The sequence below is a fragment of the Centruroides vittatus genome, unplaced genomic scaffold (assembly GCF_030686945.1).
Source record: "Centruroides vittatus isolate TY-2023 unplaced genomic scaffold, ASM3068694v2 contig_680, whole genome shotgun sequence".
NCBI classification, from domain to species: domain Eukaryota; kingdom Metazoa; phylum Arthropoda; class Arachnida; order Scorpiones; family Buthidae; genus Centruroides; species Centruroides vittatus.
The window spans coordinates 265518-283474 of record NW_027122427.1 but is presented as its reverse complement, the minus strand read 5'-3'; the positions used below and the strand labels follow the sequence as shown (position 1 = coordinate 283474).

The 17957-nt window shown below is 26.3% G+C and overlaps 1 protein-coding gene and 1 long non-coding RNA gene across 3 annotated transcripts in view; one reads left to right on the top strand and one right to left on the bottom strand.

Moving 5' to 3' along the window:
• Positions 1–16599, bottom strand: part of skd (mediator complex subunit skuld) — a 166403-nt gene extending 149804 nt beyond the window's left edge. For both annotated transcript variants that reach the window (XM_067276197.1, XM_067276196.1), the window contains exon 1: positions 16388–16599. In XM_067276197.1, the coding sequence (XP_067132298.1) occupies positions 16388–16456 (69 nt within the window). In that variant the 5' untranslated portion in view covers positions 16457–16599. The remainder of the gene's footprint in view (positions 1–16387) is intronic.
• A 115-nt stretch (positions 16600–16714) lies between these two features.
• LOC136980164 (uncharacterized) lies at positions 16715–17686 on the top strand. Its single transcript, XR_010881506.1, has 2 exons — positions 16715–16891; positions 17524–17686. It is a non-coding gene; the product is annotated as an uncharacterized lncRNA (long non-coding RNA).
• The last annotated feature ends 271 nt before the right edge of the window (positions 17687–17957 follow it).

Sequence of the window (17957 nt, the reverse complement as noted above, 5' to 3'; positions counted from 1 at the left end):
TAACAAACTGAAACATGCAACTAATATTTATAATAAATAAAATGTAAATTTTGAATCTCAAAAAATAAAAAAAATAGTGATTTGTTTACTTCTGAACTTAAAATATTTTTTTTAAAAATAGTTAAAAATATTAAAAATATCATTTTTAAGAAAAGAGCATACAAATAATTTAATCTCTAAACAGAAACCTAGGTTTCTACTACATAATTGGAAACATCAATCTGATAGATGTATTTTTGTAGACTTCATGTTTTGCATATTTGTTACTATACAAGAATTTATTGATGTTTTTTTGGGCAATAAAAAGCAAAATTATGACTATTAATCCAAATTTATTCAAAACTAATTTCACAGTAGTAAAATTGCATGTGATGCAAACTTTTCTGCAGCACTTTAGACAAATTAAATTGTTTCATTTGATCACGTGTAGGAAATTTTTCTGTCCTTTAAAGATGGATGTTTCGAACAATTTTTCTCTTCTCTAGCTTGTTGCTCAAAACTTGATCATCTCCAGCAATAGTTTCAAATTCTAGTATTGTCTCCCATATCAATGTCATAATCTCTCTTGGTAGATTAGGAATACAGAGCCATCTTTTGATATGTGGATCCAACAAAGAGTGAGCCAAGCATGTAATAAAATGGAAATTTTTGTTGACTGGATTTTCACAATTACACAAATAAATTAAGAGGCACACCGGTAAAAGGCTTATAGGTATGTGCATTTTAAATAAATTAAGATCTTGATGATTTACAAATACTTGTTGATGGATTATCCATAATAAAGTTTTAAAATTAAGAAAAAGCTTACTGCAAAGCAGCAAATAGCAATTGAAAACAATAAAAAGTATAAATATGAAACACACAGTCTTACATACCTTTGCATTCTATACATAATATGAAATACCCATTCAGTAAGACTTTCACATTTTTAAAAAGTTATATGAATCCTGAAAGAGTCACAAACTGAATAGTAACACATGCTTAGTGTAGATGAATGATTGATAGTAAGGTATTATGAAAGGGCAAGATAAAGCTCAAATGGTTCTGCCACACTGTAGAATAATGTAACAGCAGCAGTCTTACAGACTAATGTTTCTGTTTAGAGGTTAAATATTTAAAGACTAAACAAACATTTAAAGTTTTAAAAGAATTAAAAGCTACCTTTTCTAACTTTTTATTTGCTTAAAAATATTTTTATTTTTTATTATATTTGTGTAATATAAAAGAAACATTTAAGGATCACAACAAAAACTAAGTGATAAATGAGAAAACTTAGTTAATTATTCAATCATCATTTAAATCCAACTGTCATGTAATCAACATAAGTGCTTAGAGAATATTCACAATCAATAAAAATTTATATTTCATTTAAAATAAAATTTCATATAGTAATTCTTCCAATCCATTAAACACTTTCTTTCAAATGCAAAATTTATAGAATTATAATCTAACAGTATGTTCCATACAAGAAATTACTGATCAATGTAATACAAACAACTGCATTACTAAAATTAAACAAATATTTAAATAAGTATCAAACACAAATCCGTGTTAATAACAACCACTTGGCTTTTTTCCACCTTTATTTAAATAAAGGTAAATAAAGGTGGAAAAAAGCCAAGTGGTTGTTATTAACACGGATTTGTGTTTGATACTTCGAAGAATAATACAACACGGTTTCACAAAAATCAATCAAATATTTAATACTCAATAATACATAAATAGTGAGTGTGCCCTTTATAAACAAACATACTTTTTGAAAATGTTTTGTTTATATGCATACTTGAATATAAATAAGAAATTAAATATTAAAGTTACGATAATAGAAATGCTCCATATTTTATTTAGGCATATTTAAATTCTTCTGACCTATTTGTGTAGCTAAGGATTATGACAGTTTCAACAATATATCAAAGTATTTTTTTACTCGGATTTTCTAAGATAATCTGCAGACTAAAAACATTAATCTACAAACATAGTAACTCATAAGATCTTTCAATATTAGAATACTGAACATGTATTATTATAGGTTTTTAGCACATTTTTTCTATTTTCTTTTTGTATTCTTATTCATGATTTGCTAAATATTAATTAAAAGTATTAAATGATAATTCAATTTTTCCTGATCTTACAAAAATCAGTTTTAAAGAATTTGTTTTATTGTAACTTTACTTGATTTGAAGTGATATACTATGTTCAAGTTTAAACAGAATATATAAAATTTAATCTTTTTTTAAAAAAAAAAACTTAAAAATAAATTATATATTTCAAATTATTATTATAAACTCCTGTTTCATGTGATTTTCAGTGGACAGTGTTTCAAATTTTGCTAAATTTACACACACACAAACAACAAAGCCTGAACATATTACTAATTAAATCATTATAACATAAGATGATAAAAAAAACTTATAAAGCTTGAATTAAAATTTATTTAATGAATAAATAAAATTTTATTTTCCACATGAATAAAATATCTGCACAAAGAAAAACTACATTGAGTATTAGATGTATGAAGAATTCAATGTTGAAAAAGATATTTAATTAATAAGTGAGGATATCATAAAATTATAAATTACATAATAATTTAGAATGAATTTGACTTATGTTAATGTATAATTCCATACTTTTCATTAAATTAAATAAATAATCTAGTTTAAAAAAATTAAAAACAATCAACTTTAACTTTCAATTACCTATATAGTATCTCAAATAGCATGGCATTTAAACTAGTCTATGATTTTAATTTATGCAAATACATCAATTCTCCATTTTTATAGTTTTTTTTTTATGTTGATAAATTCTTTTGATATGTTCAGTTATTATCAATCTGAATTATCTAAACAAAATGTATATAATTTATCTTGTATAAGGTTATTAAACACCTTGCAAAATTATGCATAATTTTCTATTTTATTTCATTTCATAGCCTATTATTAATTAATTGTACTGTTAGGAACAAAATTATAAAACCTAGCAATAGCAGAAGTTGTAAATGTGCAACTAGATTTTTGTAAGTACAATTATACTTGTTTTACCTGCAAATATATAAAAATTGTATGACTAAGTATAAATACATATTCTAGACATATAAAAATCATTGTAAGTTTATATTTGCAAAAGCAATAAAGATAGTAAAAATTGTTTTGAAAACTACGGGTAAATAATAATAATAATATTGTACATTTTATTAAAACATAAAAATAAAGTGAGAAATTTAAATGACTGCTATTTATTCCTTGATACATATTCATCTTTATAACATTGAAAATGATAAGCAACCAGTTACAGCAATTTTGATATCTTAAAACTAAAATTTTTTAAAAAATTATTGCTGTTTTCTTGAATAGTAAATTCTAAATTTTCAATATCCATGGAATTTTTCTCAAGTCTGTCAGATTCCTAACAAACACCTGATGTTAAGAAACTCAGTATGGATAATCAAAACTTAGACATGTTCCAAATTTTATGCATTCTAAAATCAAAAGCCACACTAAATTAGGATGATGATGATGATATTTTATTACAATGTTTTTCTCAAATAACCCTATTAAAATTTGATAAATATAAAGTACTACACCTGAAATAGGATCAAACATGTGCTTGGCAAATTGAAAATAATAATTTAATAAAGTTTGTTTGGTTATATCTTATTACAGCGCCGACTGCGTCCCCAGTGGGCACCGTAATAACCGTGGATGGTTATACATGCTGGAAGAAGAGATCGGACCAAAGGTCTGAGTAGCGTAACTGGCAATGCATCTGCAAGGTAAGCGGGAGTTGCGGGTTCGAGTCCCGCTTTGGGCCGATTCTTTTCTTCCAATTTAATCTAAATTAATTAATTAGATATTATAATTATTAATTTTAATAAAAGATGGTGCCTAATGCCTAACTCTAGTGCCAAATTTATTTCTAATCTACAATCATTTATCCAAAATTTAGCCCGATCATTTACGGCAGTTGTTGGTGTATTAGTTTAATTTGCTTTTAAGTTCAATATAAATAATGTTTATTTTAGAGCTGCCACATTTTCTAAATGAAAAGTGCAATTTGACTTACGTAATTTTAATTTTTGAAAATTTGTCTTATTTCACATTACAGTGCAAATATTAAATACGTACACATTTTTTCCCAATGTATTTAAGTTTCATATAAACAATCACAATTATTAAAATCTATCTTCAATCCATTCTGCTATTTTTATCAGATCTATTTTCAATATCTATAAAGATAGGCAAATTCAAGATGTATAACAATGATTTTTTTTTTGCTTAAAAATCCTTAAGAAACAATGTTTAATTTTTTATTTTATAACAAATCTGTATTACCAAGAGGTGTTTCTAAAGATGACTAACCACATTCACAATTGTTTATTGAATGTTAAGCATAGCAATATTATGCAATCTTATTACAAAAGAGAAAAACTTATAAATCTTATATTAATGTAAAATTTCATTTTATATCAAAACATGTTATCATTTTATAACAAAATATGTTAAAAATTGAACATAATAATACAGTCAACTCACATTAATATGAATCACTAGGGAAATAGCAATTAGTTCACTTTATTGAAAATTCAAATTAATGATTTTTAGGTTCTTTCAGGTTGTAAAGATAATTTACAGTTTGGTTTAACAAATTCTGGTTAAATATTCCTTCACTTTATTACATGAAAATTAATATTGTGACAATGGAGTTTTGCCAGGGAACCAGCAAATTCACTTTAATGCAAGAATTTGCTTTATTGGTGTTCATTTTAAGATAAGTCAACTGTTCTTAATAAAACAATGGATACCGAATTTGTTTTCTAAAATTTGTTTTTGCATAAGTTTAAATGCCAATAAAACTACTATAGAGTTAATTAATATTATTATTACTTCTATTAGCTTTAAACAAATTATTCAAACAAAAAATCAATTTAAACTGTTCCCAGAAGAGCTAACTTTTGATTTTCTTAGATTTCAATTATATTATATTATGCTGTAATGTAACACAAATTGAACTATTTTATTAATTGTACAAATAAATTAATCTTCTAATAACAAGGCAAAAAATAAAAATACATACAACCTTAAATTGGCCTTGCAAATAAGCAAGTTGTTGTTTATAAATGTTTTAGGTTCAATTCTAAAACCTTCAACTATATCCCTTCTAAAATTGAATCTTTTGGGTAATAACATTCTAGAATAGATTGTAGATTTTCCAATGAGTTCAAATTCAAAATTTTTAAAGCATCCAATAGAATGCATTTATTCAAAAGACTACTCACACAGTCAACCTAAAACTAGCAATGAACAGTTGCACAAAGGTTTTCATCTACCTTCCAGGAGACATTTAGTTCATTTTTTCTTTTATTCTTACAAATCAAACGTCATCTAAATAAAAAGACTAGTGACAAACTATCAAAATACTAGACAGAGTGATGTCTTTCAAAGACAAAATTAAACTGCTAGATCATCTACAGGAAGAAGACTCAACAACTTCAATTCTTATGGTAGCTTTGTCGCAGGGATATGATAAAAGTGGGGATTTGGTCAAATCCCTAAAGGAGATGATCAATTTATTGAAGATGTTAAAATGACAATTCTATAGTCATTTCCCTAAAAATATAAGTGATTTGATCAAATCCCTGTACCATTTTAATGAAAAGATAAAATAAACAAGTCTTCATATAGCTACAACCACATTTACCAAAACTGTCCCACCGATAAAGCTAAGTTTGAGAGAAATTGCTGGAAAATTATCTTTATTTGGTGGTCAAGGGTTTAAGAAATGTTCCTGTGAAAAATCCAAGGTACAATGCAAAACAAATAGATATGCCTGTAAAAAAAATAACATCCTCTGTAACTCCAGGTGCCACAAACCTACAATGAGTTTCAATAAAAATAAATAAACTTGGCATTATCTCTACCTTTTTCATATAAGTACTTCTTACTTTGTTGATTCGTTTTTTGTCATTTCATGAAACCAGTTTAGAGATTTGATCAAATCACTTCATTTAATTAGGGAAATGTCAATATCAAACCTTTATTTTAACATCTTCAGTAAGTTGATCATTTCCTTTAGGGATTTGACCAAATCCCCACTTTTATCATATCCCTGCAAAATCTTCATTTACAACAACACAAGATACTTTAAGAATAAAGAGACATTAGAAACGTAATAGCAAGATTTACATTACAACATTTATAAAAGTACGCTTTCATTTTTTATTCGTATATTTTTTTGCATTCTTAATCTAAGTTTTTTCAATGTATTTTTCCTTTTCACAGTTGTAATTTCAAAAGATAAAAATAAAAAGCGGATATATCTTTTTAATTGTAATTTCCTTATGCTCCTAATTACACACAACGATTTTGTAGAATATAACTCATGAATATGACTCTTCTTCTTTATTATTAATAATAGTTATCAATTATAATAAATAATCTCAGTTATCAGTTTTAATATTTTTTGAATTAGAAGATAGATTTTTCAAAATGATACTATTTTCATTTTCAGAATATGTTCTATAAAAAAAAATTTTATTAATCTGCACCTTTTTCTATCAATGTTCATCAAATCCATTGAAGCGGCTGTTTTGTAAGGTATCTCAACACAATATAATTATGAGTAAAAACAAAAAATTAAATTCAATATTAAAAATTTACAATTTAAACTCCTTTTATTTTAGGCATAGAATTAGCAAAGCATTTTCTACATGGCTTATAAAATTGATTTTATTCTCAAAATTTAATCAGTTGATTTTCATTAAAATTTGTCATAATTTTACATAAGAAAATTTAAAATGTGATAAAAAAATGGGAGTCCATGATTTCATTTGAAATACAGTGAGGTTAAAGTAAAAATGTCCAAGATTGCTAGCATAAAGGTGCGACTATGCAGATGCAAATTTAGAGTGAGCGAGAGGTTGCGAGAGATTTAGTTTTCGCAAAGGAAAACCATGCACAAGCGAGAAGCGAGAAATAATGCTGGCAAGAGCAAATTTCTGGTTCTCACACATATCTGACAGGTTTTGATATTTATCGCGTCTCGCCTCTTCTCGCTCACTCACATCTGCATAGTCGCACCCTAAGTGGGTGCAAATTTTTTATATTCAAGCCAATTCCTAGTTCATGTTTGGATAGAAAACAAATTGTGTCTAGTGATATGATGATATACTTTGCCCTAATTTATGTCAAAATAATCAGTAATCAGTCATCTGTATTTTTCTGCTGTTCCCTGGTACTAGATGTCTACAACTGATCATTTTTATCTGCAAAACACAATTTAAACTACATGATTTTCTATACATTGAATGACTTCGTTCTGTATTATGATATATAATAAAATTATTATAAAATAGTAGTTTTTATAAGATTTATAATATTTCTTTTTATGAATACAGTTGTAATTTTTTTTTTGGAGTTTTGATGAATATAATATGTTAGAAAGTGTCTCACCAGTTTTTAAATATTCCATATATTTAGAAACATTCTGCTATTCAGTAAAGATTGAAAATTCTAATCTATGTTCTTTTAGCATTATTTTCTGTATAAGTTCATTTAATATTAAAGCAGCAATGTTCATTGTTCTGCAAGCATATTTGATTTATGATATAACTTACACACATATGGTAGATGTAAAGCCAATAATTGTACTGACTCCAGAAAATTCACACAAAAAAAGGCAGTTAAGTAACATTTTAAGGAACGTTTTTTTCTTGCAGCACTTTCAATGCAGTAATAGGCATCATCCTCAGGCAGATACAGAATTGTACCAATTTCAAACAAATTTTAAATTGAAATAAGAACGACATTAGTTGTTTTGGAACATAATGACATTTAGAACAAGAAAACTTAAAACTTAAACATGAAATACAAGTAACAACGCGACGCATGCACCTTAATACACAGAGTGGGCAGAGGGAGCTAATATTGATGTATTAATCTCTTGTATAGACTAATCCAAATTCCGGGCAAATCCAGAGTGGTGGAGTTGCAAGGTGACATCAACATGGTGAAAAGGGCGTCGCAAATGTACACTAGGCCCCTCTTCATCAATATGTATCACTAGGCCCCATGTTTTTATCAATATGCCATTGATAAAAACAATGTTTTATTAATATAAATTTTTAATTATTTTTTTAACAAACTCAAAATTATAATAGTACTTTTATGTTAAAAAAAATTAAAAATAAAGTTGTATGTATTTGATTTTTTTCTCGCATAAAACTTGCTTTTATTGTGGGTTTTACAAAAATCAAATCTAGTGCAAATTCCATGAATATTGTAAGTTTAAAAACAACTATTAAAAAAAGTGTTACTGAATACAATGATAAATTTCCAAAAATTTTACTTTCGAGATATCAAAATTTCTATAACCTACTGCTATTTGTCATTTTAAATATCATATACATGAATATATCTGAAAGGAATAGAAAATGTCATTTTGATTTTCACTTTTATTTTATCTATTTACTTTTGTTCAACTGGAATCCTTATATTTTACCAATCAACCAAATCAAAATAATAATAATTATTATTTGCATTAAGCAATACCTATTACTGGAAGTTTGCAAAACTTAGTCATTACATTAATCATTATTAACATATTATATTTGGTAATCAAGAATTAATATTACGTTTAAAATAAATTTTTTTTACAAATAATTAAATTAATAAAAATCAATTATATTTATGCATAAATATTAGTTGATGAAATACTTAAACTCGTAAATCAACTTGTAAATTTCTTAAAGTAATTATGCAAATTTAATAAAGTAACATTAAATGTATTATGTAAAAAAATAATAATAATTTTTCATCTGTAATTTTGTTCTAATTTTGTGATTTGATAATTCATAATCTGTAAGCTTTATCACATACAAAATGCAGGCATTTTTGAAAATCACATTAAAAACATCTCTATCCTTCAAAATAATGTAATCTTCTGACAAAAATCATTTAATGGCTATTCAACCTAAGTTGATTAAAGAGTTTTTTAACATTAAATGGTAAATTAGAAGACATATATCCATTAATATTTAGTTCATCTAAAATTAATTTATACTCTTTATGATGAACTATAGCCCTGTTTACTGTAGGGTATTCATTCCAATAATTTGGTACTATTCCATAACACCTTTATTGTCTTTCTCAATTTTCTTCAGACTTGTAAAATCTTCGTATTGTTATACTGATCTAGGCTTTTAACTTTAAGATCTAGCTGCCAACTCTGTGCAAGATTATAAAAACTGCTATTTTAGCAATGTCATTTTTCTGTTTTAAGAAAATTGGATTCTTTTCTTTTTCTATTATCTTAGCCAATCTCTTTCAATACTTAATATCAAGTGAAATATCAAATAATAGATAACTGCCTAACTCTTGGTGTATAGGTCAATATTTTACTTTGGGTACCTTTTAAGCTAGTTGTTATTTTTATCAGTATGTTTTCAATTTACAAAATTAAAAACATACTGATTATTAGACTCTGGTAAGGGAAAAACTAAAGTAGAAACTTTAAACAAATTTGAAGAATATCAGTAAAATATGTTTTCATGAATAGTACAGGAAATTCACAATGCTGCCACTTGAATATCTCACACCCACATGCTAGTCCTATTTTTTGCACCTTTTACGAATTAAGAATGTAAGGTATATTTGCACTATTTTTATGATCACAATCAAACTCTTTTAAATTAAGTTTGGATGGTATGAACATCTGGTAATGTTGTTATATACTAGTGCATAAAAATTTATTCCTTGCCAAGAACTATACAAGAAACTCATCACCAGGGTCATTTTTTGTTAACTGTTGTTGATCAGCAAACAATGTTTTTGATCAGTAAACAAGTACTTACAATAACAATGTAAGTAGAGTGTAATATTGTTCATTTAATGCTGGTAAACACAATCAATATTTTAATGCAAAGACAGAGAATGGCATCCATAAGTACATGGAAGCAAACGGAATGATGCATAGCGCATGTGCATTGCTACATTTGCTTCCACATATTTACAGACACTGCATCTTTGCATCAAAATATCACTCACAAGCACCAACACTTACATTGTTCTTAAGAATTTAATGCTTTATAAATATAAACATTTTATTTATTAGCTTTTGAGATAGGTTTTCAGAGATATATGTTAAGTTAATTCATTTTTTTGATAACTTCAATAAAACTAATAAAATAAAATGGTAATTCAGATAGTGATAGGTAGTTCACAAAACTATATAAATAAAGCTTTAGTAAGATTTCTTAGTTAATTGATTACACATGTATCTATAATAAAGCAAACATTATTCGAAAAGTTCAAAAAGTTGTATATGTATTTCTGTCTTTTCAAATAATTTCATTTGCAATTTCAAACAACGTAAGTAAAATTTAAAAATAATTTTAATTGTTTTAAAATCCTCTTTAACAATGATGTGAAATAATGAGTTAAATCAAATAATTTTTGTTTATGCATTTATCATCATTCTGGAACTTTTCATCAAACTACAAACATGTTTTTGTAAAATGTTGTTTATCAAATTTCTAGAATTAAGGATGATATATCAATTTTTACTATTAATAACTTTTCATTTTTTAAAATTAGAATTTTTGAAGCAGTCAAGAAAATCACATACTAGTTTTTAAATAATAAAAAACACAGAATATACATCATATATTTTCAAAATATAAACATCTATTAACTCAACTTTTGATTAAGGCCAAAAAATCTGCCAGATTATATTGTAAATGAAATAGTAGTCATATTATAGCCCAATATAATCCAGCAGATTGTTTGGCCATATATTTTCACTTGTATAGCAATAATCCAAATAAATTTATTAACTTTGAAACGTATACTATATAGCAGGGGTGGCCAACAAGTCGATCGCGATCAACTGGTCGATCGCCAAGCCAATTTTAGTCGATCGCTAGCGATGTCTTGACTTAATCTATATATATAAAAACGAATGTATGTCTGTGTGTGTGTTTGTCCTTCATGCATTACCACACCATTTATCTGATTGCCATGAAACTTTGGGAAGTTGTTTAATACATTCCCGCGAAGGTTTGTGGCATATGTGAAGATCACCATTTCCCCCTTTCAAAAATATATTTATATATGGATTAAGGCTTTCATGTCCAACAGATGGCGCTAACTTCTGACGACTTAAGTTTGCTTTTCTGTGAGGCATTATGCTTTTCTGTGAGAATGGACTAAAGAAGATCATTTTCTATCTATCTATATAAATAAAATATAACGTTTGTTTGTTCCTACCGATTCCTTTGAAATTTTGACACAATGTTGCATTCGAATATGCACGTGTTTTTATATAATATACATGTCGAAATTCTCCCTACGGGGGGAAAGGGACAGGATTAAGGCTTACTGTGAAGAACTCGGCTTCTATTTATACTAATTTACATGCGGTTTTTTGCATTTTTAATCGCGTTTTAATAGGTGACGTCAACAGAATATACACTAAAAAGGGATTTTTCGATATTCCCCAGCGGGGAAAGGGACAGGATTAAGGCTTACTGTGAAGAACTCGGCTTCTATTTATACTATTTTACATGCGGTTTTTTGCGTTTTTAATCGCGTTTTAATAGGTGACGTCAACAGAATATACACTAAAAAGGGATTTTTTGAAATCCCCTTTACGGGGGAAGTGTTACACATTTATAATAGATACATTTTGAGCCACAACAACGCGATGGCTGCGAGTCAGCTAGTGTATTATATTTGTAACCGAACGCAACTGTATGCATGCAGTTATGACTCGACTCATAAGCAGTGAGTGCTCTTCGTACTGAAACAGTGTATAAACATATATGTATTTCACACTTCCCCCTCCCCACTTAGACTATGCCTATGACAACAAGTCGATCGCGACACATTTTTACGATAAAAAGTAGATCTTATGTGCACAAAAGTTGGCCACCACTGCTATATAGAATACAAAAAAACAAAGTTGAAATTCAATGCTAATACTTAACTTTAATACATGGCATGTTCATAAATAAACAATTATAAATAACATTTCCGAAAAAAGGCTAAAAAATTAAGTCTACGTTATTTATAAAGCAACTCACAAGATTTTTTATTTTTTTCGATATCTTATATTTAATATGTATTTTATTTTTTGGCAACCACTGTGTATGCTAAACATAGGCCACAGCAGATAATCTAATTTTTCATAAAACCTTATTGAAAAAATTAGAAGAGTTTAAATAAATCTAGAAAATGCAGATACAATGCAAATAAACGCCAGTCAATCCACCATTCAGCAGACTGGTTAGAGTTCATTTGCATTTAGCCATGCTCATAAATCCATAATTGAGATGCAATACTACCATCTCATTTGTGGATGTATAATGGTACTCTTCATCATGATGGAAAAAAATATCAGATTAAAGAAATTGAATCACTAATCAAAACACTGAACATATCACAGTAGTTAATTATCAGATACAATAGAACAGATGGTAAATGTCATGAAATCATCTTAGGTGACAAACACACTGATTACTTCATTTATGATATTAGTCATCATGACAATTTAGCAGTTTGATATTTTGACATTACAATGGCTCTAATTTCTACCAAGTCCAGTAGAAAAGTGCGCTAAAATATTTGAGAATTCTGAGAATTACAGTTATTATTAGATGTTCTATAATTTTTCTGATCTTTCAGAATATTTATTTTATTGCAGATTGCCAACATTATTGTTGTCATTAGATAATGACATCATATAATATCACTGCTTCTAAACATTAAGTGATTGTTGATTAGAATGGTCACAAAATCATCAATGCTACAGTAAAATGAAACATGCTGTCTAACTAAATATTAACTTATTGATTAGACCTTTTAATTGTTATCCATGTCATCTATAAACTACCTTTGATATCAATGAAATAATAAACAGAGAATATACTAAACTGTTATAAGAAGTAAAACCTCTTGAATTGGTCTTCTCAGTAGCATAGATTGGATTTTTGTAATATATATATATATATTATTGCTTTTATCATACACTATTTATATCAGTCACTCATAACTCTAACATTCACAATTGTTTCTTAACATGTTATGTTCTGCTATATAACATAATGGCTGCATTCAGCAGACCCTACAGTTCTGGAGCTGTTGAGTATGTTTCTGCTGAACACCCTCTACAGCAGCGATGTTTTGGAACGTGTTTGGTATTTTGACATCACATTTAGTAGCGTCTTTCATTTATGCTACCTATTGCTATCTGAAAATGACCAATGACGGCTGCTTTTTGTTTCAATGCATACATCACTCATTGTTCAACAGATATAACTATATAACATCTACCGATTGAAACACCTTTGCTCAGTTACAACTGTTGACTCTGCTGAATGCAGCAAATGTAATATGCTACAATTCTGTAAAAATTTTTTTTTTTAATTTCCGTGATGCTTTTTTTTTATGGGACATAATGTACTAATGCAAAGAAGAGTTAACAGTTGTAATGTTATGTTAGAAAACTTGAAACACTATTTGCAGATTTGATAACACCATACACAGTGAGTTATATTTTGTATTTATTGAAACACTGATATAAAGAACAGAAAGTTATTAAAACTTGCCAAACAGATATAAAAAAAGTAAAGAATTTAAATCCAAAATAATTTTATGTTTATGAAGTTAGTATACAATCAAAAAGGAATTTCAGATGTAGTATGTAAAAGTATTAGTCTATGCTAATATAAGAGACTATGAATAAGGAAAATGAAGATATGTTTCTGTATTGTAAAAATAATTTTAAGAAACATTATTAATAATTGCATAATCACTAAAGAACTAATAATACACGTAAACATATTTAGATTAGGATACAAATACTAGTTTTAGGATATTAGTTGCAAATTACTAAAATTACTTCATAATCAATGTGTAACAAATGATACTTTTTCCAATTGTATTTAATTTAAATAAACTATATGTTCTAATTTTTATTGTGCAGTTTTAAAATTTTCAAAGAAAGAATAAAATTGATCCTAAAAAACTTTTCTTGATTTTGTTAAAAATAAATTTTTGTTTTTTTAAATATAGATATTTATGAACAAAAAAAATTCAGAATTTAAATTATTCTTAAATATAATACATCTCAAAGCCTGATGATATATTAATAAACCAACAAACGCCTAAATAATCGGGCTATTATATGGCTATAATTAATTCATTATATACCAAATTCATTCTTGAAAAATATTACCTTAAAAAATGTAACATTATATTTTTTAAATTAATAATTCTTTTAATTACATGAAACTGTTATTTGAAATAGTGTTTAGTTTTAATTACTTAAAACTAAACACTATTTCAAAAATGCAAAATACAAATTTTTAGTATAATTTTGTTTAAATTATTATTAGTTATTTATGGTCATGTAGCAAAGCTTAAATAAAACTGCTTTCAAACAACAATTGTTTGCATTTTATATCATTTTTATTAAACACACCAATTGATAAATAAAGAATTTACTTAAAGGTTAAATAAAATAAAATTAAATTTGATTAATTTATGAAATGGTCTGATATTGATTTAATCTGTAAATAAGAATATTTACATAAAATATATCTGATGTAATGTCTTACTATATTTACTTGTATTATTTTAATCTTTAATATGGTTTAGGAAAGTATTTAAATTATCAACATATATAATCTAAAATACTTTTAAAATAGTTATTTATAAAAGTGATAACACTCCTATTAGTAAACTTATCATCATCTTATAAATATATAATGTTAACATTTCATCAGTTTTTTTAATTTGACTGCATGAAATAGTACATTTTCTGATCACATAAAAAAAAAAATAGAAAAACCTGAACCCTTTTCTTCTGAAATAGCATATAGTTGTTATAGTACAGTTTATGAATTCAAAATGATTAATATTTTCTAAAAAAAAAAATTTAAGGTTATTTAAATATATACTAACTATTTTCATGAAGCAGAAACAATAATAAATGCACATTATGTATTTATGAGTGTCTCTTCAAGGACAAAATTAAGATTAAATTCATAACTATCCAATCCAGAATTAACAGTGATTTCATGATCAACAATTAATTATGATTAAATTATTTCATTATAAATTTCTAATATTTATGCAATAGTAAAAATGCAATTTAAAATGAATTGTATCATTTGCGCACATAGAAGAAACTTTATATCATCAACAATAACTTTAATATGACTTTTAAAATGAATAAACCTGAAAAAATTTTTCTCAAGAAAAAAAAAAAAAGCCTGTAATTTCTCTATACATAAATCTAAATTCAGAAATAATCATTAAAAAATTTGTCTCCAAAGCGTTCGTTTTATATTTGACTTAAACAAAACAAAAATATACAAGCTTCATGATCATATATAAAAAATAGTGAGACATGTAATGTACTATATACACATTGTTATCTTGCTAAAATATGTTATAATGATATATTTATAATATAAAGTAAGCCAAAGAACAAAATCATAAGTCAATACTATTTAAAGAATGGTATAATATAAAAAAAAACATATGATTGTCACTGTCAAACTTTGGAAAGTTTTTAGTTTGTCATTTAAAATAATTAAATATTTTTATACTCCCTTTAAAACATCCACTAACTAAAACTGACGGACGTTATTTTTTCGGTATACAAAAATTTTAAAAACAAAATAATTGACAGTTATGTATATATTTATATTAATTCTACACGCATATATATACATGTATAAGATTATGTAGACAAATATTTAATTATTATTACACTTTGACATGTATATATGATTTGTCGTTTAAAAAATTTATGAAATCAGTACTTTTACTATGTAACCTTTAGACAGACTGTTTTGGTAAGCCTAAACAAGTAGAATGTATGTTGAAAGAAAGAAAACATATGAAAATATTCTAAAATGTCGAATAATTGTAATAATGATGAAAGTTAAGATAAATTAATTTCGTGATTAAAATTAATTATATAAACTTGGAATAGGTAAATAGGGGGGGTGTTAAACAGATTGAGGTCATGAGTTTACACCATTTGTGAAACCCAGATGATTATGATGCAGTTTATAAACATAATTTATATGCGATCAAAACAAACTAGTGTACAATTATAAGTGCAAAATACACATGTATTTTGGACAAACTGAGGTCAAAGGTCGAATCGGAAAACATCATCAGAGTCCCGGACAAGTCTAAGGTGTTAAGTTTATCAGTTTATACGATTTTTCTAATTGTGATTGTCGCTTTTTGATTATAATAACTATGCATACGACTGAAGTTAAACGTCATTTATCGTATTTACATATACCGAAATCGTTTTTCAATCATTTCCGACTTAAAAAATGATTGTGAAGCATTAGAGGAGAAAAAACCCAACTTACCAGAGCAAAGAAATTTGTGTGGCAATCTTCAAGACTAGCACCGTTCGTAATGTAATTTGGGTGCGTCATGATTGATCCATGATCTACTTAGATGATGTCTCAAGTGATCTCTACTGCCATGTATGACTATAAAACCATTACAATCGCGTCCCGACGGAAATTCATTTAGTAAGATGGCGACTGCTATGGCGGATAGGAACAAGGCGCTAAGTTAGAAGCTCTATTATTCGTGGACTACCTGGTCACGTGCCATGGCGAATGACGGTGACGTACGTAGTCATGTGACTCCGTACGTAATGGTCACGTGGTCAGGGTGCTTTAAATTTTATTTGCGGAACTGCCACGTTATTTTGTAGCCATCAGAAAAGCATCGCTTTTTAATAAATTCACAAATACAATAATTTCCTCTTATCTTTAATCATTATTCATAAATATATTATCCTATTTATTTTTCTCAACGCTTTCTAATTTGAATTGTACATGTGTACTCTTGTAAAAAACATTGTAAGTTGTTTAAAATTTCAATAATAATTTGTAAAAATATTTTTTTTTCAATTTTAATTTGTATGTAATTAATTTTAAATAAAAACAATAAGATTTATTTTAATTTATAATTTAAAAACTATTTTAAAAAATAATAATTTAATTAAACATGAAAAAAATGTAAAATATTGAAAATATTTATTTATTTATATACAAAATTTTAAAATACATATTTTTCATTATTTGTTTATTTTTTAATCTAAAAATTTTTTTTATATATACAAAAAAGAAACTGTATATAATTTGAAACTAACATTTGCTATTTTATTCATATTTTAGTCAATTTCTCGGCATTAACTATTTTCTTCTTATAAATCTATTTTCAGAAATGGTATAAATATATATAAAAACTTCCTCTTATGTGAAAAATTATTCATTCATTAATTGATGATAAAATAAACATTGTTTATAATGTTATTTTCGGTTAACACTCTTTTAAAATTGCTTTGTTTTGAAATTGAAAATTATATTTCGTCTTTAAACATATTAATTACTTTCGTAAAGTATTTCCTCGTCACATAAAACATTAAAGTTGTCAATCGTCATAATTGAATTTATTATAATATATCCTGAATTTATCTGTTCTATTACAGAAATTGTCTTTGCCGTCGATAACTTTCGGTTGACGTCCCTCCCGTGTTGATCCCATCGTCGTCTAAGAAGTCAATGCTCTGGAAACTTGAATATTGATCCTACTTGAATTAAAATTATACCTTAATATTGAATTAAATTATGATTATTATGGATTTTTTCTTACATTAAGAATTATATATTTGTAATATGTTATCATTTCGAAATTGGTAATAATGTTTTGGCTGTTGGGGAGGAACAAATATAGTTTATTTTTGTCTAAATTAAGAATGCAAATTAAATCAATCAGTTGTAAATACAAATTTTTATCATTTTTAAATTGACTTAAAAAATTAGTATTCAAAATTAATTTTATATATAATATTGAAGATGGGATAGAGGTGTGGGGTCAAAGATAGACAAAGTTAAAATTAATAATAATAATTTTTAATTTCAT